The following is a 24,969-nucleotide window of genomic DNA, read 5'->3' as shown; positions in this document are numbered from 1 at the left end:
TACGTTGAAGTAATTTAAATTCCGAACCGGACAAATTCAAAAAGAATCTCTAAACAAATCTCAGTCAATCGTTTGACAACACTAAGAGGGCATTGTGTCAAACAAATGCTCAAATAACACGAAAATAAGGAAGAAATTTTGTGTTTAAGGTGTTACATCAGCTCATCATATTGTATTCTTGTCTAAGCTTTAACTCATGAAATAGTTCACAATACTCTTTATGCATTTGTTAATATAGTTTACGAACTGAATTCTCAATGCTGCGGTCTATCACGCAGCCGGAAGTTGAGAATTTATTCAGTCTTTTTTATGTTGGCAACATGACTTGGTTACGGTCGTAGGGAAAGGAAGCGTGATCGAAATCGAATCGAATTCGTTAGAAAGCCGCTTCCGATACAATTTCCGTAAAGATGTACATAGAATTGTGCACTATGGTTCAAAAACAACCGGATCAAATGTTCCGCAAGGATATAAATTTCGTTTTGGCTCTTTCTTACTTTTCATGCTTTTTGTATATTTATATTTCTTTTCTTGTTTTCGTGCTATAACGTAACTGGAAAATGATTGAAAATTCTCAGTCATTTTGTTTCGTCAGATAGAATTACATTATCATCATAGAAAAGGAGAAGAGATGTAATTCAAGTACGAAGTGAAGGAACTAAGACTTAAAAACTTCTTGAAGGTTTAAATAATTTGAATTGCGAATGGAGAAAAACTTTTTTGAAGCCTAAAGTATTTTTTATGTGCTTTGTTTTTGAATTTGGAACATTTTATTCAAAATTTAATTAAAAAATGTTTTAATATAAAAACTTACTGCAAAATATCTTTTGATTCTTGAAGAAATATGCATACGCCGAAATGAAAACATAAAATTGGATAATTTTATTTATACAAAATGCACATTGCTTAAATTGGTCCATGAAATGAATTTAAAATATAATATAATATTATAAAGTTTATATGCATAAAAATATCAGAAGTTAATTTTCTCGATCTGATTAATCGCAGCAGCTGTGTGTCTACAGTTATTTATACAAACTTGTAATTTTTAAATTATATTAAATTAAAATCAGTGGAACAACTTTTTTAGTGTTTTGAAACTATTAGCTAAATTAGCATAACCAGAGGTAGAGATAAGGTAAATTAATTTGCATAATTTAAAAATCTTTTAATCATAAATTTGCAATCTTGTTCATCTAATTTGGAAAAAATCAGATTTAAAATAAATAGAAACATCTCAAAGCTGTATAAAACTATTTTAGAAAAAATTTCAATAGAAGGGATTAGTAGTCTATATTTACTGTCGTCATGGTTGCAAACAGAGATTGCTGATTCTGAACCTTTAAAAGGGAGCTTTTTTTTACTGTGCATAGTTTTCTGCAAATTAAATAATGCACATAAATTAAGCAAACTATCTACGACTATTTTTTATTACTAATTAGTTTCTAATTAATATCAATTATGGATGCAGAAAAGCCAAATTTATCCCGTCTTGCTCATCATTCATACTCTGCAAAGACAAGATTTGTTATTTTAAAAAACAATCAGTTTGCTTCACAGAATAATAATAAATAAATATTTGGTTGTTATGTACATGACCTACTGTAAAACTGTTTAATAAACAATTTAAACACTGATGATAACGTTCTAATCAGTTAAGTAGACATAAGTTCGAACATAAATGAACTTCTTTCACTTCTACGACTCAATCCAGATTTAAAATATGATAACCTGACCCTTGATTGTTTTAAAAATCAATTTTTTGTCCGATCGAAGATGCTCAGTATTTACTTTCATTTTTTTTCCAAACCGCGTCTTTAAATCTATCGACATTTAATGTTTATTTTTTGCTTTTTGTGATATAAGAAAATGAGGTTGAAGGGTTGAATTAAATAACAATGAATTTCCTACTAATCAACGAGAGCACACTTTTCTTTTCTGATACTCATATTATTGAACAACAAACAATGCGGGGGAAAATGAAGTTTTTGATTTAAAAAAAAAAAGATTTCAGTATTTAAACTTATTAAAAGCTTGGGCTTTAATTTTATACCTTTACTTACGTGTATTTCCTAAATTCTTTTTGCTTGAAAAACTAATAATAATTTGAAACAAGTAGAGTTGGATGATTCTTCTGAAAAAAAAAGAAAACAACTTTTTTCAACTAATTATATTTCATTTCTTATTTTATAACCCTCGTTTAACAGCTGACCCAATTTTAGGTTTACGACTACTAATGTTCAACTCCGTAGCCTTCTAATTTTGAGCCCAATCCAGAAAACAATGGAACTCCTGAATCGAGTATTGGGAGAAAATTGCCTTCGTAGAAGACTTTTTGATGGAACTCTCCCTCATTGGCGTTGCATTGAGGGGAAAACCACGAAAACCTTCCACGGTTAGGCTGATGGCAAGGGGACTCTAACCCATGATCCGTCTACCACTGAGAATACTTTACGTCAACACTGTTGTCGATGCAAGCTGGATGTGGAATTCGTATCTACCAGCCTTCGCTGGGATTCGAACCCGATTCACCTCATTGAAAGGCGAACGCTCTTATCCCCTGAACCATCACGGCTCCTAAATTAATTATATTCAATTTTTGATTTCTTTTAAATTTTGTGTTTGATTTAAAACCAATTGAAATGGTTTTAAGACTTAAATTAGACATTGTTATCCGTAACGCACTATGGCCATACTGTCAGGAACATATGGCTAAAATTGAAGTCTAAATTGTTTGTTTGAAGTCCATGGATTATGCAAGTAAAACAAAGTCCCGAATATATTAAAATGATAGAAGCTATGTTACACTGCCCGTCAGATCATTATTTTCAAATTGCATTTTTCTGAATTGTTGGTACCTAGATGATCCTTTATTTCAATAACTCTGCAATATATGCTTATAGAAATTTTATCGTACATTTTTTACTCTTAGTTACGTGCTATAACTGAAAATTGTTAAAAGTTTATTGTTTTAAGTAGCAACCTTTAAAAAAATTCTAACTTCAAAGTGAGAAAAAGTAATGAAAAACAAATATTGATAATTGTAAGCGATTTTCATTCAAACATTTTTTGAAGTACGATATGATCAATATAGCTAATTTTACATTGACACAATGCCTCTTTATGAATCTTTAGAAAAAATGACTAACTTCTCAAGAGTAGCTAAAGCTACACATAATTCTATTTAGCACAAATTATCTTAAAAACATAAGTAATACAACATTTTTAATGTTTTAAATGTACAACGGGCAAAAAAGAAAAAAAATTGATCACCCCAAATAACTTTTGAACTAATGTTCGAATCTTCACGTTCTGGAACCCAATCTTAATGGTTCAAGGGGTCTCCTCAAAAATACTAATTACTTAGTGCAGAAGATATTTCAAATAACGAAACCAAAAATTCACTTTTTCTGAATAAACATGCATTTTTTTAACGAATTTAAAATTCAGCCCCAAAATATAGAGGTAGGCGCAATATGGAAAATATAGTTTAAATAGTTTGATCAGGAGGGCAGTCAAAAGTTTTGATTAGTGCTCAAAATTAATGTTAATTTTACTCTTTACGTATTTTGCCATATCTTGAAAAATTTTTAAGTAAATTGAAACATTTTCGTGCACAATTATAAAACGTATTTCTTTAAAGATAATTCCATGCAAAAAAATAATTTTTAGTAAATATCTATTATTTTTTGTTATTTTATTTAATAATAGTCGAAAAAATATTTTGAATTGTAAGGTATGCAAGTTTTTTACATTATTTTGGAGAAATTAATTTTATTTGACAAAATGCAAAATTTGATTAAAATCAGTAGAATAATTGCTGAGAAATCGAATTTTAAAAATACGACTCTTTTAATATGCAGTTTTTATAAATTGCACGCATTTTTAATGCGATCAAATTTTATAAATTTATATTTAAAAAAATTATTTGCATTTTTTATTATTTAATTTTGGAAAAATGAATGTACTACATCATGAATTTTTTTATGCTGTAGTGCAAGGTTTCATAATTTAGAAAGTTCTCTTAATAGACAGAAACTTTTTTACCACTATCTTTGTGTATATATGCGTGTTATTATATATATGTGTTATTATAAATGTGATAAACTACAAGAACAATGTATCTCAAAACATAGAAACAATAGAAAATTATTAGGCTTCTTTAAATATTACAATAATAACTTCCAAGCTAATGGTATAATGTTTGTTGGTGAAAGGAGAGTTTTATATCCATTCTTTTGGAGTTTAACTTTTTTCTATTTCATAAAAGCTAGAATAATTTTTGACTATTCACTCCACTTTCGTCCGACATCAACTTCGGTTGTTTTCATTTAAAGCGAAACTCGCTTCTTATTTCCTGAAAATTTGCAGATCTACTTTATGAAAAATTCACATCGACATAATGAACAATAAACCAAATTATTTTCTATATTAGATTATCCAATTTTTACAATTGATAAAAAAATCAATTTTCTTGTTTTAATATCATTTTTCTTATATCTGTAGTAAAAAATCAAATAATGAACAATACTTTTCTTTTCCTCCAAATTATAATTAAACCTCCAAAGATAAAATGGAATGCATTGTTAAAAAAAAAGAAATAATTATATACACTTGAATGACTGTAGAACAAAGTTGTTTCTCAAGTAAAACGGTATCGTCAGAGAAATAAACAAAGAAAAAAAAAGCAAACTCATCGGGGTTTCTTAACTGAGACTTTAACTTCCGACTACATTAATCTCTTGGCGATAATCTGTTGTTTAAACAATAGATCACCATCATTTCCTATGTAACAATAGGAAAACATATTCCAAAATATACATTTTCTTAAGATCGTCTGCGTTTTTAAGATGTGTTTTTCCTGCACATGATATTAAATTCGTCAAATCATTGAAATTTTAAATAACTGACCTTTGGTCATTCTAAGGACAAATAAAAATGTCATCTCTTGAATAAGAAGAATTAAGAACCATTTTAAGCATGGTTAGGTATATGGGACATATGATTAATCGTCTGCTATTTGTTATTTTACTGATACTATTGTATTCCGGATAGGAAAGTGTTGTGTTTCTAATCGTTGAATCGGAAAGACTTTCTTTCCGATGACGATAATTACAGAAAGCGTTAAAAATCGATATATTTTCTTTATCGTTCGTCATCTGTTAATTCTTTTTACGATCCTCTCGTGGTCGTTTGAACAAAAGCCAACGACAGTACCAGGTGTTCTTGGGATTAATAAAAGGTAGTGAAGTGTGTTTGACTGTTAGAAGTAAGGAAGTATATAATTACCCCAAGCATGTTCTTTCAATTGCTTGAATCATTCGCACTAACTGTTATTATGGATTGTAAAAGAATTGGTACTTTTGAGATTTCTAAAGAGTCCTATATTAGGGGTTTTATTTATTTACATTATTACGTTGAAAGGTTGTTATTTTCAAACAATACACATGGTATATATTTACTCAGTTATAGAAAAAAAAAGTGTATTATTAAAGGCAATAAATTATTTTTTTAAAGGAAGGCACTGTGTTAGATGATCTCTTCGATATCGATAAATATAGAGACATAGATCTACATTACCTAAAAATCTGTTGTTATTTTTTTCAAATTTTATAGATTATGTAAAGAGCTTTAATGAAATATGTCCTTCAATAAGATTTAATAAATTTTTTTTTCAATAACTCCATTAATGCAGAGGCCTTTTTAAAACTGTACCTAAAATTGCATTTCAAATTTGACATTAAGAAGTAGTTTGTTCGAGAAAAAGTGTAAGTTTGTTGAACATTTATTTATTTGCATTCAGAAAATAATTTAGCGAACAAAAATAATAATATGTGCTTTTTTCTCTAATAGTTTCAGATTTTTATCCCCAATTTTGCTTTGCGTCTTTAAAAACTTATAGATTTTTCGTCTTTTTAAAATAAAACAAGAGTTTTCAAGACAGGATTCCGTTTTATAAATTTGCAGTTGGCTGGTCGGTATTTAACATTTATAAACACAATTAGGCATACATTTATACAATTATGAATGGGATTAAAGATTTAATGAATTATGAAAGCGTTTTAGGGATTAATGTTTCAATAAAGATATATGAAAATTTAAAAAAAAGCATTTATAATTCAAACAACCAGGGATAATAATTTTTAATACTTATAATTTTTTAAAAAAACTATGAAAATTAAAAAAAATATATTTAAATAAATAAGACTCATGAAATAGTTTCTGTTATGCAACGCATCAACGTAACTGACAGCATTGTAGAAACTTGAGAATACAGGATTATTTTATATTTTTTCCATTTCACTTATATAATATATATAATATAAGTATATATATATAATTGAGCAACTAAATTCAGCTAGTTTTATTTCATTTTATTCATTTATTTGTTTTAAAAAGCCATCATCTAGATCAGAGGTCGCCAAAGTGGTCCATATAGACCCCCAGGGGTCTATTTAACAAAAGCGGGGGTCGGTCTGAGACAGAGGGGCGAATGGGGGTCAATCCGAATCGGAAGGGTTGATTGTGGGTCGGAAAAAAAAAACAGTTCTCTAAACGCAAATCACACATACCTAATTAAGAATGTAAAATTTGTGATTTTTTTTTATAATTGACTCAATATCAGTTTCTTTATAAAACATAAATTAATAAACGTATATTTATTGGGGTGAAACAAGTATTTACGTACCACCCCGCAGTGGCACGAACGCAGCGCAGTTTATAAGTCATATGCATATGTACGTTTGTCCAAATGTCACGTATGACGAGCATTGACGTTACAAATGCAAATATCATACGCAGTTTCAGCTATCTTTGCAAACTGTGTTGAATATTTGCAGCGTCATTATTAAAACTTTTATAGTTTTGGATATTTATTGTTTCGATAAAACCATTCGCTTGGTTCAGATATCAATTTTAATTATCAATGCCCAAAAAAGAAGGTAAGCATTATTAATATGGTTTAGAACAGGCCGCGACAAAACTATAGCACACTTTGTATTTTATTACGAAAATTAAAATTGACCAATTTTGAACCCAATATAGCGAACCTTGCAAAAAAACACCAGGCACACCCATCTCATTGATCAAGAAGCAGTAAATCTTCAGTTACTTTACTTATTATATCTACTTATGCATAATTACTTATTATTTAATAATAAGGTATTTAAATTTCAATATTAATATATTTTTAATAAAACGATTGTTACACAATGTACTATTACTTTAATAAATGTTTAAAGTCATAAAATAACTGTACAAACACAGTATCTAATAGAGTTTTATTTTAATTAACAGAAAATTACTTTTGTGGGGGTCGATGGAGGTTTCGAAAAATTACATAGGGGTCGATGGTCAAAAAAGTTTGGCGACCCCTGATCTAGATGGATGAAAAACAAAAATTAAAAACAAATTTAAAGAAAAACACGAATTTTCTTGTGCCTGGTAATTTTGCATCGGCGATCTTCATCATCTGCACGGACAAAATAAAATGGTACCGATTATTTTGTTCTGCTTGGTACGCAAAATTTAGGTTACATTCTTTAAAAAAAAAGATAGAAAAAAAAAGAAGAAAGAAATAGAGAAAAAAAATTTCTCGATGTATAATAAAAGTTATCAATTACAGCGTACGAATATTTGAATCAGAATAAAATCTACATAAATAAAAATAATAATAAAAAATGAGTAAACGAAAAAGGTTAAAAATTCTCCTCGAAGTAAATAATCAAGAAATGCTGCGTCAAAACAAAGTGGGAAGAAAAAGAATAAAAAAGAAAAAGAGAATTAAACGATTGGCCGTAAATATTGCACTCAACTATAAAAAATAAAAAGTGAAAGCGATTCTGTAAGTTGAATGAGTCAGGAAGAAAGTGTCGTGTTTGTTTGTTATTGTTCTTTTTTATTCACTATCCATTTATACGGTCCATTAGTTTCTTACGGCAATTAATAGACTTGCAATCCCTTTTCTTTTCAACAATATCACACGACTTATGAATAATTCGTTGACCCTACGATTTCAATAAATATTCTTCAGTGGGTTAGCGTAACAGGTTGTTTTATTATTCTTTTTATATTTCCATGATTGTTTCATCAACTATTCTAAAAAAATATTATTTATATCTTTATTGAAAGAATTCATTCAAAAGAATGGCTTGCTAAATCGCACCATTTCATTTGACATTTTGATGTAAAACAATGCATTTGTTCATCTTCCAGCGATTTTTTTTCAATATATTTTAATTCCTTATAAAACAAAGTGTGACAAAGCTGATATGAACAAATCATTTTGTTTTTGCACTTTCACAATACGATTTTCTATGTTAGAAATTAAAGGCCTGCAATCAACGTTATCATAGGTAAATCGTGGCATTTGCTGATTCAGAAGCCAATCACGTTCAGCACTCATGCGTGACGTCACTTACAGGTATCCAATTAAATTTGATTTAAATTACATAGTTAGGCAGAATCATTTCACTTCTCTTGTTGCAAGTATCGAATTGATCGTAAACTTAAACTAGTAAAATTTATCAAAAATTCAAAGCATTTGACTCAAGTTAAATTTTAATTTTGGAGCAATTTATTGCATATAAGTAACTAGTGGTACAGTTTTTCTTTCATGCGTAAATTGTTCGAAAATGTGTAATAAAACTATTTTAAACTTAAAATATTTCTAATTCTTATAAATATAAATTTTTAAATAACATTTCAAAAATTGTTTTTACTTAAATGATTTTATTTTAAACACTGAAAAATATTTTCATTAAACAAAAAATTAGTTCAACCATCTAATCAGATCTCAGGGGAAATATAGAGTTCTGTAATTAATTGTTGTACTGTACTAATAACTGTTTAGTATACAAAAAACATATTTTTCATTGAAAAGAACTGATTAAGGAAAAAAACAATTTTTGTTCTGTTTTTAACCAACAAATACGCTACTTTATTAATATTTGGGCATATATATATATATATATATATATATATATATATATATATATATATATATATATATATATATATATATATATATATATATATATATATATATTATATATATAAACTCTCAAAATTTAATTATACTTTTTGTTACAAGTTCCAAATTAGAATAAATAGTACACCTTTTACTATCAATTCAATTGTTTAAGTACTTCGATGAAAAGAAGGAAAATTGGATGCTACCCGTTCCTATGGTAACAGGAAACAGATTCCATCATTTGCGTATAGGAGTTCTTTAAATATGCATAGCATACAGACGCCGCCGCTCGAGAGTATGTCGACCTTACAACGCATATATTTGAAAACAACGGTTTTGTGTTTTATAGCTCACTCGTTATCTGAATGGCAATCGTAAAAATCACACAGCAAAGTGTGTTAGAAAAAAGGTTTAATTTGCATACTAACACTAGTTAAAATTTTATGACCGGTTTTAAAGAAAAAATACATTTTTATAGCCCATTATTTTGTAGAATTTTTTTTTTTTATTCCTTATTAATATTTGGAAAATAAAAAAGTTTTATAAATTTTGGATTGAAATGAATTGGAAACTTTTATACGCATGTTTAGTTTTGTTTTGATAAGTATTTACACATTTATTATTATAATATTAATTGAAACTCAATTCAATTATAAACACAAAATTGGTAACTTAAAAAAATTTTGGGATTTAAGGACTTAAATTCTATATAATTAGAAGTAAAACTTTTCCAAAGAGTCTACTTAAGTCATCATAATCATTAAATAATCATTATTAGTTTACGAAACAAAAATTCATTATATATATATATATATATATATATATATATATATATATATATATATATATATATATATATATATATATATATATATATATATATATATATATATATATATATATATATATATATATATATATATATATATATACACCGAAGAGCCATTACATTATGACCACCCTGCTAATAACATGTAGGACCACCTTTAGCCCTCAAATCTGCTAGCACCCGCCGTGGCATTGATTCCACAAGGTGCTGATCGGTAGTCTGAGGTATCTGGTACCAAGCGCTCACCAACTGGTCCTGCAATTCCCTCACATTGCGGGGGGGGGGTAGCGTGGCAGCATGAATTTGGTTTTCCAAGTAGGACCACAAATGCTATATTGGACAGGTAAATTTGGGGCCAAGACATGACTTAAAAGTCACTGGAATGTTTCTCGACGATTCGACCCTTATGACATGGTGCATTATCCTGTTGGTAAACACCATCCTCCGCAGGAAAAGCTGTTGCCATGAACGGGTGAACCTGGTCTGCAACTATGTTCAAGTAGCTTACAGACGTCAGAAATTGTTCTACGAGATGAGTCCTAATGTGCCCCATGAAAACATTGTTTCTGGGCTAGAAACCATGAAATATATATATATATATATATATATATATATATATATATATATATATATATATATATATATATATATATATATATATATATATATATATATATATATATATATATATATATATATATATATATATATATACACTACCGGTCAAAAGTTTGCGAAAATTTTGAAATCTACAAAAAAAAGGTCGAAATTCAAATGTTCATAGAACTGCGAAAAATCATTCAAATTGCAAGACAATTTGGTATGTTCTAAAGTGAACCCTCTACAGTTAGTTACATATGATCAAATTGCAATACTTTGTTTTTTGCGAACTGAATGCAGCTTTTCATCATGGGTTGTTTTTATGGTGAAAAAAGTTGCTTAGTTTAAACACTTGCCAAACTTGCAAAAAATATTTTTGTACTTTCTGTTAATAGAAAATAGTTATTTGGACCGTTCTATGTAAGCCCTCAAAATTTTAGATCGATTTGATTTTTTTGACGAAGTTATAGAATTTTGAAAAACATGTGTACTTTTCTCGATTTTTGAGCATTCCACATATGCGGTCTTTTGGTCTATACATCTTCTACCGAAGATGTTTTTAATTTTAATGCTTTCTATATTTTCAAATAATTAATATTGATTATAAAACAAATAATCTTATTCATTATTGCAATTATTGTTATTACAAAGAATTTATTATGAATATAATTAAAACAATATCTCATGGATGTCACATTTCATCGAAAATTTGTTTGTTCTTGGAAACGATGCTCTGATATTTCGAATCGAAATCAGTTATGGAACATTTTACAACAGGAATGGAACTCTATATCACTTGAAGTGATAAATGGTTTGTTAGAACGAAAGCTACGCATATGTAAGGCTATAATAAAAGCAAAAGGTGGATGGTTCGAGGAATCTAAGATTTAAATGTTAATTTATTTAATTACAAAATACGAATAAGAATATGTTAAATATTTGACCTATTGTAAATAAAATAGTTTAGTAAAAATGCAAATTTTTTATACTATTGCTATTATTTTTTTAGAATTATTTATGTAATTATTTTTATAACTTTTTATTTTAATTTAATGTATAGTAAAAGTATCACAACAAAACTGATATATAAAAGCAATAAATATAAACAATAAATATAAACAATAGTAATTACAATAATGAATAAGAGTATTTGTTTTATAATAAATATTAATTATTTGAAAATATGGAAAACATTAAAATTAAAAAGCTCTTTGGTAGAAGATGTATAGACCAAAAGACCGCATATGTAGAATGCTCAAAAATCGAGAAAAGTACACATGTTTTTCAAAATTCCATAACTTCGTCAAAAAATATCGAATCGATCGGAAATTTTGAGGGCTTACATAGAACGGTCCAAATAATTATTTTCTATTCACAGAAAGTACGGAATTTTTTTTTTAATTTTTTTTTTTGCAAGTTTGGCAAGTGTTCAAACTTTACAAATTTTTTCACGATAAAAACAATTCGTGATGAAAAGCTGAACTCAGTTCGCAAAAAACAAAGTATTGCAATTTGATCATATGTAACTAACTGTAGAGGGTTCACTTGAGAACATATCAAATTTTTATGCAGTTTGAATGATTTTTCGCAGTTCTATGAACATTTAAATTTAGACAATTTTTTCGTAGATTTCAAAATTTTCGCAAACTTTTGACCGGTAGTGTATATATATATATATATATATATATATATATATATATATATATATATATATATATATATATATATATATATATATATATATATATATATATATATATATATATATATATTAAGACGTTTATTAGTAAAATAATATGAAAAATATAGTGGCTTATGTGAAAAGAATATAATTTTTTCTTAGGTATGATTAAATATAAAGCAATAATGACTTTAAAACCATTAGCTCTATGAACTTAGTTTTGATTCTATTTGATTCAGTAGAAAAAACACATTAGAAACAGTACCTCACTTGTCTTGATAGCTACGTTAAGAGTATATCCACCTTATACCCCTTCCCACAATAAATTCAATATGGCGGCAAAAGATTACATCGGATAAGAAGGTCAAACTTCATATATCAATATTGGGTTTAGGCCACAACTTTTAAAACAGTTACTAGCTTTCCTCGGAGTATTTCCAGATTCAAATACTTAAGAAATACCTTATTTACTACATTGAATATAATAATTTTTCTTCAAAAAACTGTTGTCTTACGAGAAACAGTAGTTCTGCAAAGCATTGTGTGCTGCGAGATTTTAATTATGGCCCAACGGTCCAATTCCTTCACGTGAATAGGATTTTAGAGGAAACAAAAAGAAGAAGAAGCACGGAATAAAGGCTTCCGTCTTTTGCCTGCAATTCCTTTAATACTCCGCAAACTATTATTCATTTTTATAGTAAATTAACACAATATATTTGTGATATTATTTTTGGAAACGTACTGTTAGGAAATACAAAAGGTATAAATGAACTGGAAAATTAAAATAAGTAAATTTTATTTTCAGTTCTATTAACAAAATTAACTGCATATTTTATGATTTTTTTAAATATGTAAGCAGTTTATATACGTAATTCAGGTTTCCGTCAAGTTTTCTCTAATATTTGAATAACAAATAAAGTTAAGGTGCAATAGACATCACTTTATTCAAATCTTGCCCTTCAACTTCAATATGACATAACAAATGAAGAAGCCTCAATGCTAATAGTGTCGTTACATCAAACACATGATTTTATTTAAAATATGTTTAAGGGTCAAAATCGCCCAAAAAGAACACAAACACAAAAGACACGACAAATAACACTATTATCAAAAGGGTTTATCGTTAAAAACCCGGAAATGCAAATCGCGCCGATGATTCTTTTTCCAAACTGTGTTTTATTTTTATTCTTGACACGCAACTAAATATGAATTACAAAAAATCATTTAGAGGCTTTTAAAGAAATCGTCTGCTACACGCTTTGTTGCCATATCGAATTTCTAAATTTTGGCGCCCAATTAATGAATGGGAAGATGGTGGAATGAGAAGCTTTTAGCCATTTAGATTTCGGAAGTAAATAGAAGCTAAGGAGTAAAGGAAGCGTGAAGCGCTGTCACTAAAAAATGTATGCCGGCCATTAGATTACTGACTCACGTATAAAATGATAGAAATTTTCTGAGTGTTGCCAATAAAGGTGATTGAACTTTGTGGTCTGAGGAGGCATTTTAAAAAGTTTCGAAGTTGAGTGTTAATGTGTTTCCAATATCCGGAGATGAAAGTGTATATATTTTAAATGGTATTCAAAAGATTGAAGTAAAATCATTGATACGCTTGGTTTCAAAAAGTAATCGATCCCACGTGAAAATTTTTCACTTGTTATCATCTTGGAATTAGTTTGTGTAGAATACAAAATAATTTCGTATTTTTTTACACTTATTATTATTAAGAATAGTTTAAAGTTACATAGTTTACAGTTCCAGATTATTATCGAACAGTTCTATAAATTTGCTCCAGAAGACTCTTGAAAAAACTATAGTTGAACTCTAAAATATTCTACAAGGAAAAGTTTGCTTAGATTTTAATTTATGAACTAGGGACAGCTATAAAAGGATGGACAGAGTGTAATAACTTTCTTAAAAAAATTGTGCATCATCGTTATAAGAAGATACATGTTATAGTTGTTTGATATAATACTAAATTGCGAAGCTGAAAATATTATTGAAGAAATGTTTTCGAATAAGTGAAGAAATAGTTGTGAAACATAACGTTTTCCTTGCCATATCTTTATCGAAACAATATAGAAAGAGCATTCATCCAACACTTAAGAAATATTGTTTTGGAAGACCTGGTAGCATGAAAATTAGAGTTAACATAAGCATGGTGAAAACTGTCTAGAAATCATTTGGAGCTGAAAATTGTTTCGCTATATGCTTGATTTTCTATGGTAGTAAGCTGCAAAAAATCATTAAATCATTTTTAGCGAAGTTATGGCTTTAATAACTCCAGTATGCTGTTCATCAATAAAAGAAAAAGCATTGTAAGTTTAAACATTTTAATTCTCATTGGCAAATTGTATTTTTTATTTATTCAGTTCGTATAACAATAAACATTTTACCATGTTAACTATAAGAAATAATGATTAACAAATGTTAAATAATACTAAATTTCATTTAATTATAATTTAAAAAGTTTATAAAATAAATATGACATTTATCGTAAGTATAGTCTGTGTTCATGCTGAAAAATGATTAGAAGGTTTTTTTCATAACAAAAAATACTTTTTTTTCATGCTATGTGATGTGTTGTAATGCTACGTGTTTTAATAAGCTACAAAAAATCAGTAAAGTAGTTTTAAAACATTTATTAAAAAGAAAAAGCATGGAAAATAAAAAAAAATTTAATTGTTGTAAGTGAATTGAATTTTACCTCATTAAATTTTTCTTAACATGGACATTTCATAAAGTTAACTATAGATAAGACTAATTATTTTCGTGTTCCAAAAAAAACTGTCTCCTTTGTATTTTGGTTCACTTAAGAGAATACTGTGAAATAATATTTCTTTTTCGTTTTCAAATTTAAAGTTTAACATATTTCTTTTAAAATTTCTTAAGTGTGTGCTAATTTTTTCAGGAAAGAAAAAAAACTTTTAAAATTAAAAAAAAGTGAACTTTATTAAAAAAAAACATTTTTATGTAGGTTTTTATCTAATTAAATATAAATATTTTACATTTTTTTAAGTATGACTAATAAATAAAATTATTTTCTTAAGTTTAATGTTCGATTTCGTAATAAAATGTAGAGGGTAGCAGGTTAATAAAATGCTTTTTCGTAGCAATCTTTGTACCATTTTATACCTATCCTTATGATGTTCGTAAATTTTGATATTCAACAATAATATTACTGTGCTTCTTTATTAAAATTTTGTTTTAAGAAGGGACAACGGTGTCCTTCACATATATTTTTTTCTGACGCCCTAACTTCCAGTTAAAATATATAAATAAATATATATTTAAAATATATATTATAATATATTATTAATATACATATTATTAAATACATAGTTAAAATATGCATTTTGATATTTTTTAATTCTAAGAAATAGTCTAATAGTTCTTAAAAATAATCTGTATAGACTATGGGAATTACATTTCTACTAAAATAAAAAATCCAAAAAAAAAGTTGTTTGAAATTTTTTTTCCATTCATATTCAAAATATAATTAATAATTTATTTCGCAAATTAAAAATTTTTAAAAATGAATAACTGTTTCTCTTAGATCTGAATAACTTCGGATTAGATTTCACCTTTAACGCTGAAAAAGAAACCGGAGTTTCATGCTTAACTATAAATTTTCATAACCATAAATTATTAAAATCCTAAATATAATATTTTTTCTTACTTTAGTCTAAATTAATACAAAATGATTAAAAATATGTTTTAATAAAAATTCTGCTTCAAAAGATTAGAGCAGTTTTGAGATATATTGTTTTTATTTGACATTATGCATAAAATATTGTGTTTCAATGATATATTTCATGAAATTTTAAGATAACTGTGTATAATTTGTGTTACTGAAAAATAGTATCGTAATTGAAAATTGCTTAAATTTTTAATTGCAGAAACCCACCATGGTGGAACAGACGATCACGGCTAGAGAGGATACTATGTGGAGTATCAGGGATATGTTTAGTGATGTGTACTGCAATGGCAATTGCGCTTGCAATTATCGGCTATCATTATCAAACAATGAAATCAGGTAAAATATTTTCAAATGGACTAATAAACTAACTTTCCTCTTTAGTTATCTAATAGCTCAGAAAAATTGATTGAAAAATAAATCTAACGTTAAATTAAACACGGTGAAAAAAATTCTTCTAAAATTACTGCACTGTATAGTAAAGATATATCTATTAAAAAAAACATAATTCTGAAAATATAACCATACTATACGGTATTCAAGCCATTCATATGAAAACAGTTTCCGTACATATGGTAATGGTTTATTGGTAGCTCTCGTTTTCAAAATTATAGCTCTTATTGCCACACATTTAGTAAAAGAAAAAGAATTGAGAAACCAATGAAAGAGAATAAATGGGTTTTATATCATGCTCTAAGACAAGGTATCATAAAATTGCAATATTTTACCACATTTATCAAATTTCAACGCATATTATAAAACAATATTTTATTGTTTATTTTATCAAACTTATCATCAAAACGCTTCGGTAAAGTTAGCATAATTTTTGAATAATCAGAAATACAGTAAATTTTATTATGTTCTGGTAGTTTTGACAATAGTTTTTTTCTAAGTTTCAATATCAGACAGACCTGTCAACTCTCATACAGACAATACACACAATTTTCATACAGACCTGTCAACTCTCAGGTTTCAGGTCAGAGTTTCAGACTCTTGTGTTCGATTTCAGAATCTCCGACCAACAAGGTATTTTTTTCTGGATTTTTTTCTAAATAACACAATGAGTTTGAGAAACCAGTCACATTTTGCATACAGCCCCAAAACTCTTGCTCCTAGATAAGTGATTTTTTAGCTCGAATGTGTTTAGTTTAACGTTAATTCCTTTCAATTTTTATTCCTTCCTTATTCCTTTTTAGAGCCATCCCAGATTCATTTTTCATCGTTAATTCCTTTATGTTAGAGAAATGTTTCTGATGAATATATCAATGTTTTTCGAATATATTCATAATATTTATAAGGCTTTTTAATTTCAATAAGGTGTTTTGATTTGTGAAATTAATCTGTATAAGTTTTTTTTCCACATTACATTTTCTCGATGCTGAAAATTAGGATTTCAAATTCACTAAACGAAAGAGTATTTTTTTATGCTCTTTTATTTGATATAATAAAACAAATAACTCAACTTTACATGTAAAACCATTATTAGTTTCTTAGTGAAATATCGTTTACTAAATTTTTTTTTCTTTTTCTCGGAAACGAAACACTTTTGAATTATTTTTCCTGGAATTTTTCAAACATTTGACTTTTTTTAAATTTGGTTAAGATATGAAAAGAAAAACTAGCTCAACACATATGTTTGATGAAAATTATGATGTGTTGCACAATATTTGTTTGACACGTCGAAGTGTTTAGTTTATATGCGACATTTTCTTGTAGAATTTTATGGCTATAAGTTTCATTACATAAAAAACCTGAAAATTCATGCCTTGATTCCGCATTAGAAATTTTTTTTTAGTATTTTTAGAAAATAAAGCTCAGAATGTAAAAAATATCACAATTTTATATACAAAGCAAATTAATCTCACGATTAAAAGCCTCTTAATATGCGATACGACAAAATTAGCTATACTCAAAATCCATAATATTATTTTCTTAAATCCAACATTTTTAGTATTTAGCTTAGCATATAATTTCAAAGTTCTTCATTTGGATAATTTAAAAAAAAAAAAAAAACTAAAATTTATTGACTATTTTTCGTTCTAATAACAACGAAAGTTAAAAATTACTGCGATTATTGAAAAAATATTTTCTTTAAACTGAAAACTGATGTAAGTTCGAAAGCTGCAAAAATTCGGGATAAAATTACAGTATTAAGTGCCGACACTTTGGGTGCATCCTCCATATAATATGCCATGTTATACTGTAATTTTTATTTATTTAGATTGATTCTATGATTTTAAGGGGATTATTACTGTAAAAATTTCTGTATATCAAATTTTTTGTTCCGTAACATGTACACTGTAAAACAATCCGGATTAAATTATGGTAAAAAGGATTGCCCTGAGTCCTAAGTAATCCGTAAAGTATATTTTACTGTAAAATACCTTAAAATTTTATACCGTTATTTTTGCAGCAATATCTATTTAATCGAAATGATTCAAAAATTTTATAGTAAATGTTACGATAAAAATTAAGGCATATCAGATTGTTCCGCAACATTTTACTGTAAATCATTTAGGTATAACAAAAACCCTGAGAGAGCACTGCACCCTGAATGCCGTTTCCGATTTACTCTGTACTTATATCACTTTTATCATCTGATGTCTAGAAAATCCTTACATAGTCTATTTTTCGATGAAACAAAATTGAAAATATCCATAAATAAGTTTTAACTTAATAGTTATACTCCACATATTCCAAACAAAAAAATTATTCACGCAAAAGAGTTTTACCTAACACATTTTTTTTATTCTGATTTTAAGAGAATTCTCCGTATTAAGCTTCGAGTATTATATCCTAAATGCCGTTTCCGATTTAACCTGTACTTATATCACTTTTATCATCTGATGTCTAGAAAATCCGTACATAGTCTATTTTTAGATATAACAAAATTGAAAATATCGACAAATAAGTTTTAACTTAATAGTTATACTCCACATATTCCACACAAAAAAAAATATTCATGCAAAAGAGTTTTACATAACACAATTTTTATTCTGATTTTAAGAGAATTCTCCGTATCTCTTCTGATTTTAAGATAATTCTTCGAGTATTATATCAAGTATTGACAAGAAAAATAAACGTGTTGCGTTGAGGGAAAAGATAGCAGCTCCCCGCTCCTCTCTGTAAAGGTTGTTTTTCCTTCTTAAGAAGCTTATTACGGAAAAGCGGCAGTATTGGGCAAAATTACGGCTTCTCCGTGAAATAAGGCGCAATATGTGAATTGAATAATAAGAATAAATTGAATATATGAATTGAATATAGTACTTACCAACGGCTATCAAAGAAGATTTAAGAAGTTTTTTTACTGATTCTTTATTTCCTAATATTTTTTTTATTTCATTTAATTTTAATTGTTTATTAAATATGCTAATTTTATTTATTTTCTTACGTTTATTTATAAATAATAATTTTTTTATTTACTTTACAAAAATTCTGGTGAGTGTGTGTGTGTGTGTTTTTTAATAATAATATGAACTGAAATATTACTTCGACGATTTTTTTTAAAAATCATTCGAAAGAAAAGTCAATGCAATTTTTTTTAAGATAAATTTTAAAAAAAGGTTTCTAGATTTTTTTTAAAAATTTTTTTAGTAAGTTAAAAGATTAATTTAAAAAGTCAAAAATCTAATTTTTCGGTTATTAGTTTTGTGTTTTTATGATATTTTATTTCTTTCATTCAATATTATAAATTTCGCTTATTGCATTTATATATACAATATTCTATTAAACGAAGAGTCGAAGATATGGAAACGTAATTTCATTTGAAATTTTCAAAACAGGAAAAAAAACCATACTTTTATTTGATGAAATACGGTAAATTAATTTACGTTATATAAGTATTGGTGAAAATTATATTTTAAATTTGACTGAAGTACGCAAAAAGTCTTACACTTTAAAGACTTAAACTTTTCAGCTACTTTTCAGGTTATTGGCCATATCTTAATCTAGGTCTAATCTTTCATGTCTAATCTTTGTCCAGGAATTTAATTGACAGTTGAAGTCACAAGAACCGAATGTGTCTATTTTGCACAAAATTAAATGTTATTAAAGTGGATAAGTGGAACAAGGATAATTACTTACACTCATAACCTCTAATTTATAATATTTTGAATGCTACTGTATGAGTTCTTAACCACCTGTGAGGTCCAAATTAAGAAAACAAATTAGTCCTACATATGAATAATTTAACTAACTGAAATAGAGTTACAAAAACAGACCTATTACAGTTTCGTGTCACTAACAAAGAACGTATTTCAGTAACGAAACACAGAATTTCGTTTTCACAAACATACAAAATTATAGTATGCTTGTTTATGTGGTACTATTTTTACTCTTTAGCGGTTGCAATATTGGTAAAGAAACATATTTTTTTAAAAATAAAAGAACTTTTTCCAAAATGTTTCGAACTTGGTTTATTTTAAAAAATATTTATACATAAAAAAAAGATTGAAAGAAGAGTGAAGAGATACGTGACTTTATTAATATCTTTCAGTTTCTACGTGTCATTGATTTGCTCTCTGTTGTTTTCAACACATATCGAAAACTCAAATAATATAAATACTCATAAAAATTATATTTCAAGCTAAATGAAAACTCAAATAATATAAATACTCATAAAAATTATATTTCAAGTTAAATGAAAACTCAAATAAGATAAAAAAAATTCAAATAACATAAAAACTCCAATATGATAAAAACTCAAAAAGTACGAAATCACAAATAAGATAAAAACTTAAATAGTATAAGAATTCAAATAATATAAAAACTCATATAGAATAAAAACTCAAACAGCATAAAAAACTCGAATAAGATAAACACGCAAATATTTTAGTTCATTTAATTCATTTCATGTTAATCTCATTTACTTAGCGAATGAAAACTATACTTATTACATTTTACTTTTGTTTTCTAGGTAGCAATTCTGACAGTTTAAGTCTTCCCAGTAATGCTGACAAATTAGTGTATTCAATGTACAATGTCATTACCCCACCACATGCAGTTGGAATTTGCCTCAAACCAGGTTGCGTAAAAGCAGGTAAGCTTATTTCTTAGGCTTTAGTGCCTGACGCTATTATCATTCGATCTTTTTCAGCTTTTTTGCTTGATGGTAAAAAGCTGAAGATTCTTGATGAAAAATAAGCAATACACCCATTCTTAAACTATTAACCCTTTGACGCAGAATTTTTATTAAGCATATTTTTCATACGTTTTTCATTATTTGTTTTAATTTAAGTCAAACTAAGGGGGGAATGTTCATCATTTTAACAACTTAAGGTTATGAAATACGGCATGGATCACTGACTGCAAAAGGTGAAATTTTTCAAACACCGCTCACTATCAAATAATTATTTTTCATATTTGCAGGTATATTTAGATCTAAGAGAAACAAGTGTTTATTATTGAAATTTCTCTAATTTAAAAAATCAATTATTCATAAATGTTTGAATATGAATAAAAAGAAAATCTTAAACCACATTTTTAGGATTTTACATTTTAGTACAAATATATTTGCGATAATCAAACAGATTTCTTAGTAACTATTAGACTGTTTTTTTTTTTTAAAAAAATGTGTATATACATATAATTGACACCTGTGTCACATTTGCGTTGAAGGTTTAATGGATAACTGTATGGTAAGATAGTATTTTATCGTTTGTCTCCAATTTAAAAAAAAATTAAGAAAAATCAGATCAAAATTCAATGGTTCAATGGAGATCAAAATTGTATGGTTTGCTACGTTCTGCTTAACCAATTATTGAAATTATTAATAATCAATCTGGAAAACAATTATTCATCTTTACTGAATCTCAGTACTAGTTATTAAGATATTTAACAAAAGACATTGATGACTAAAAAACTATAAAAACTGCTCCCTTGTATTTTAGCTCATTTAAAAGGAAATAATTTCAGAGGCGTCTGTTTAAGCTGTTTTTCGAGGGCTCTGTAGTCACATGAAGTAAAATTTTTTTTTAAAAAATAGAACGCTATTTTGTGCGCTTGGAAGAATTAATCTTTGCTGTTAGATCAGGTTTAGCCTATCTTAACCAGAACCCTGCATGCTAATTCTATAAGCAGCGCAAAACGTCAATATGTGGAAAAGCCACAATTTATGAAACTGAAAAGCGTTTGTGATCTAATTTTTCAAGTTTTAACTATTTTTTCCAAAGATGTATAATCTAATCTCTTAAATATTGCCCAAAACTGATCATTATTTATTGATTTTGGTAATTTTTATAAGTATAAAAATCACACTAAATTGGTGATTTTTAAAAAAATTTTTTTTTGATAACACTCGAAATATTTAAGTTATTTGTCCGTTCTAAGGCTTAGATAGTTCTTTTCTTTACTGCAAGGTGGTACATATTTTATAAAATTATAGCCTTTCCTCGAGTGTAAGGCAATTAAACGGTGTCATTTTTGTGCTTTCTAGGGTGAAAGAGCTTCAATAAACCTTGTTAAATTTTTTCTCTTGACTGTTATGACAAATGATAATTAATTTGAGAGCATAAAAAAACATTGCAATACTAAAATGTATTACACTTTGCTGTTTTTTGTTATTATTATTTCTGAGCAAAGTATGATTATCAGCAGAGAAAATGTTGTATAAAAAGGAAAAAACATAAACTGCTATTTACAGTGATTTCTTATTTCTCATTTACTTTGCAAATACTTATAAATACTTTAATTTATCGTGTACAAGTTGAATTGAATTCGAGTGAAACTCAACTTATACTTTATGATGCAGTTTAAAATTGTATGTTTATTCCATATTACAAGCAATGCTGTTGATTTAGAATCAATCTTATAAATGATATTCTTATAAGTAGCATTATTTATTTATTTTCATTTATTGAACCACGGAATATTGAGGCCGTGTTCAGGTTAAAACTTCGTGGTTGAATCTTCACTGTAGAAAATTTCACCGCCAAAATCTGCCGATCAATAATTTTGCGTGAGTAAAACTTCGCTGACCCTTAACTTCGCTAACCTAGAACTTACAGGCAGGGTTGTATACAAAGTTTCATATTTTACTATTTTAATTTTAATATTAATTTACATGCAAAGGAAAACTCATAAGCAAATTATTTAAATTATAAAATATCTTGTAATTAAATTTTCAAATTTAAAATTTTTGCATTTGTTAAAATTAAATTAATTATGAACTTAAAGCATTAAAACATTAAATTTTCGAAATTAACTTTTCCAAATTATCATTTCTATTCAGTTTTTTAGATAAAAATAATAAAATATAAAAAAAATATTTAATTTAATCTTTTTACTTTTATTAGAATTATATTATTTATGAAAGCTTTTTTTATTGAAATTTATACATAAATTAACTATTAATTAATCTGAGGTTTTGTCCACGCAAACTTTTTTCCGCCAAGTTCAGTGTGACGAAGCTTCGACCGCGAACTTTTAACCCATTACCCCTACTAATACATTATAAAATAATCTTTTGAAGGATCTTTCGCTATAATAAAAAATTGAATGAATAGTCTGTTATTTTAATATCTGTTGCGAGTTCATTACATTTATTTGTAACTGATGGATTAATTTTCACCTATCAGTATCTACTCATCAGTATCAGTTGGTGCTTTCTCTATTCTGATGGTGAGAATGGTGCAAAAATGAGTTTAAAAAAAGGCTATAGTTTCTTAAAAATGAAAAGTATTTGAAATGGAATTTTTTAACATATTTAAAAAAAAAACTACGAGGCTGCGTAGTTTGCATTTAGAAAGAAAAAATCAAAATTGTTCGTTGGTTTCAGTGTTCTCATCTAGATATTACATGAATGTACAATCTAGAATCTGTGAACTAAAGGGGCCCATAAAGATATTTTTCTTGGTTCATTCATTGTTTGAACGCCAATAAAAATGTATGAAAAAAAAGTATCACAAAATGTTTTTCAACTTTTCTTCGTAGCAGTAAGTAAAAATTCAAAATAAAAAATAGATAAGTAAAACAATTATAATTTCAAAATTCTATTCGCAACTGTAATTGTTACAGTACTAGCAGCTTTAGTGACAAATACATAGTTAGTAAATTCTGTAAAAACTTAATAATGCATAAGGTAACTTTTAGTATTAATAAAATTTTACTTTCTTTCGAGAGCCTAAACATTTTGATCTGGAATCCTGAAACTGGAACGGTTTCGATTTATTTGCAGTAAATATTTTTATTTTAATTTTTGCGATCTGCAAAGTAAAAAAAAAAGTTTTTTGAATTTTACTTTAAAAAGAAAAATAAATGCAACCGGCATTTTTGCAATTATGATTTAGGTTATAATGAATCCCAAGATCACATTTTCTGGTTTTTGTGGCCCACTATCCAGGAATTACAGAGCAACCCTGGATAATAGAATTCTAGCCTAATTGGCGCCTTTTTAAAAGTTTTAAAACAAATTATATATTTAATCTGTTTGTTTATTTTAAAGTCAAGCTCATTCCAGAAAAATAGTTTTCTAAGCTTTGCATCGACATAAAGCACTCAAACTTCATCCTTTTTATATTTTTCTTGTCGAAAAGTTTTTGAAGAACACTCTTAAATTTAGAAATTACAGTTTATAATCATATCTGAAAGTTTATTAGCAACATAAGGATGGCGGAAAATTATTCCATCATAATACTTCGCATAAATGAGGAAGGAAATTAACTTCTTTAGTTTCTTAAAACTTACTTAAAACTACGTTGTCTCGTTTGTTAAAGCTAATTAATTGAAGCACATCATTATTACATGCATCTACGTTACTTCATTCATTAGAGTGATAAAATGACAAAAATAGTTTTTCACAAACTTAGCCTATGATGGCGATTTGACATGTTCGGTAATCAAACTGTTAAGCAAATGAGCCCATAATAAAAGTTAATTAATGCTTATGATGCATTAGAGTTTCAGTTTTTGTAATTACCTCATCCATTATCATAATTGCGATGCATTACATAACATAATAACATCCAGTATAAATTGTTAATATGCTGAGAAAACATGTAAGTTCTATGTTTGCAGTTTAAATTAAAAAAAGAAACGTACTTCTTTTTTTGCACATGTCTATGAACGTTGAAAAGATTGGTTACTTTTTTCTTAAGATTCGATGATAATTTCTATTTATACTATAATTTGCTTACACTGTAGAAAACTCCTATTCAAATTACGGAAAGAAGAACTGGCACGCATGGCGCCAGTATTTT

The 24,969-nt window shown here is 27.1% G+C and overlaps 1 protein-coding gene across 1 annotated transcript in view; it reads left to right on the top strand.

Moving 5' to 3' along the window:
- Positions 1-24,969, top strand: part of LOC107443070 (neprilysin-2) — a 102,989-nt gene that overhangs the window by 37,762 nt on the left and 40,258 nt on the right. Inside the window, exons 2-3 of the mRNA XM_043046407.3 lie at positions 15,978-16,114; positions 20,691-20,813. Of these exons, the coding sequence (XP_042902341.1) occupies positions 15,978-16,114; positions 20,691-20,813 (260 nt within the window). The remainder of the gene's footprint in view (positions 1-15,977; positions 16,115-20,690; positions 20,814-24,969) is intronic.

Source organism: Parasteatoda tepidariorum, chromosome 9 (genome assembly GCF_982258835.1).
Source record: "Parasteatoda tepidariorum strain Cologne lab strain chromosome 9, Ptep-v5.0, whole genome shotgun sequence".
NCBI lineage: Eukaryota > Metazoa > Arthropoda > Arachnida > Araneae > Theridiidae > Parasteatoda > Parasteatoda tepidariorum.
The sequence above is the reverse complement of the archived record's forward strand: the minus strand, read 5'-3'. Positions and strand labels throughout refer to the sequence as shown.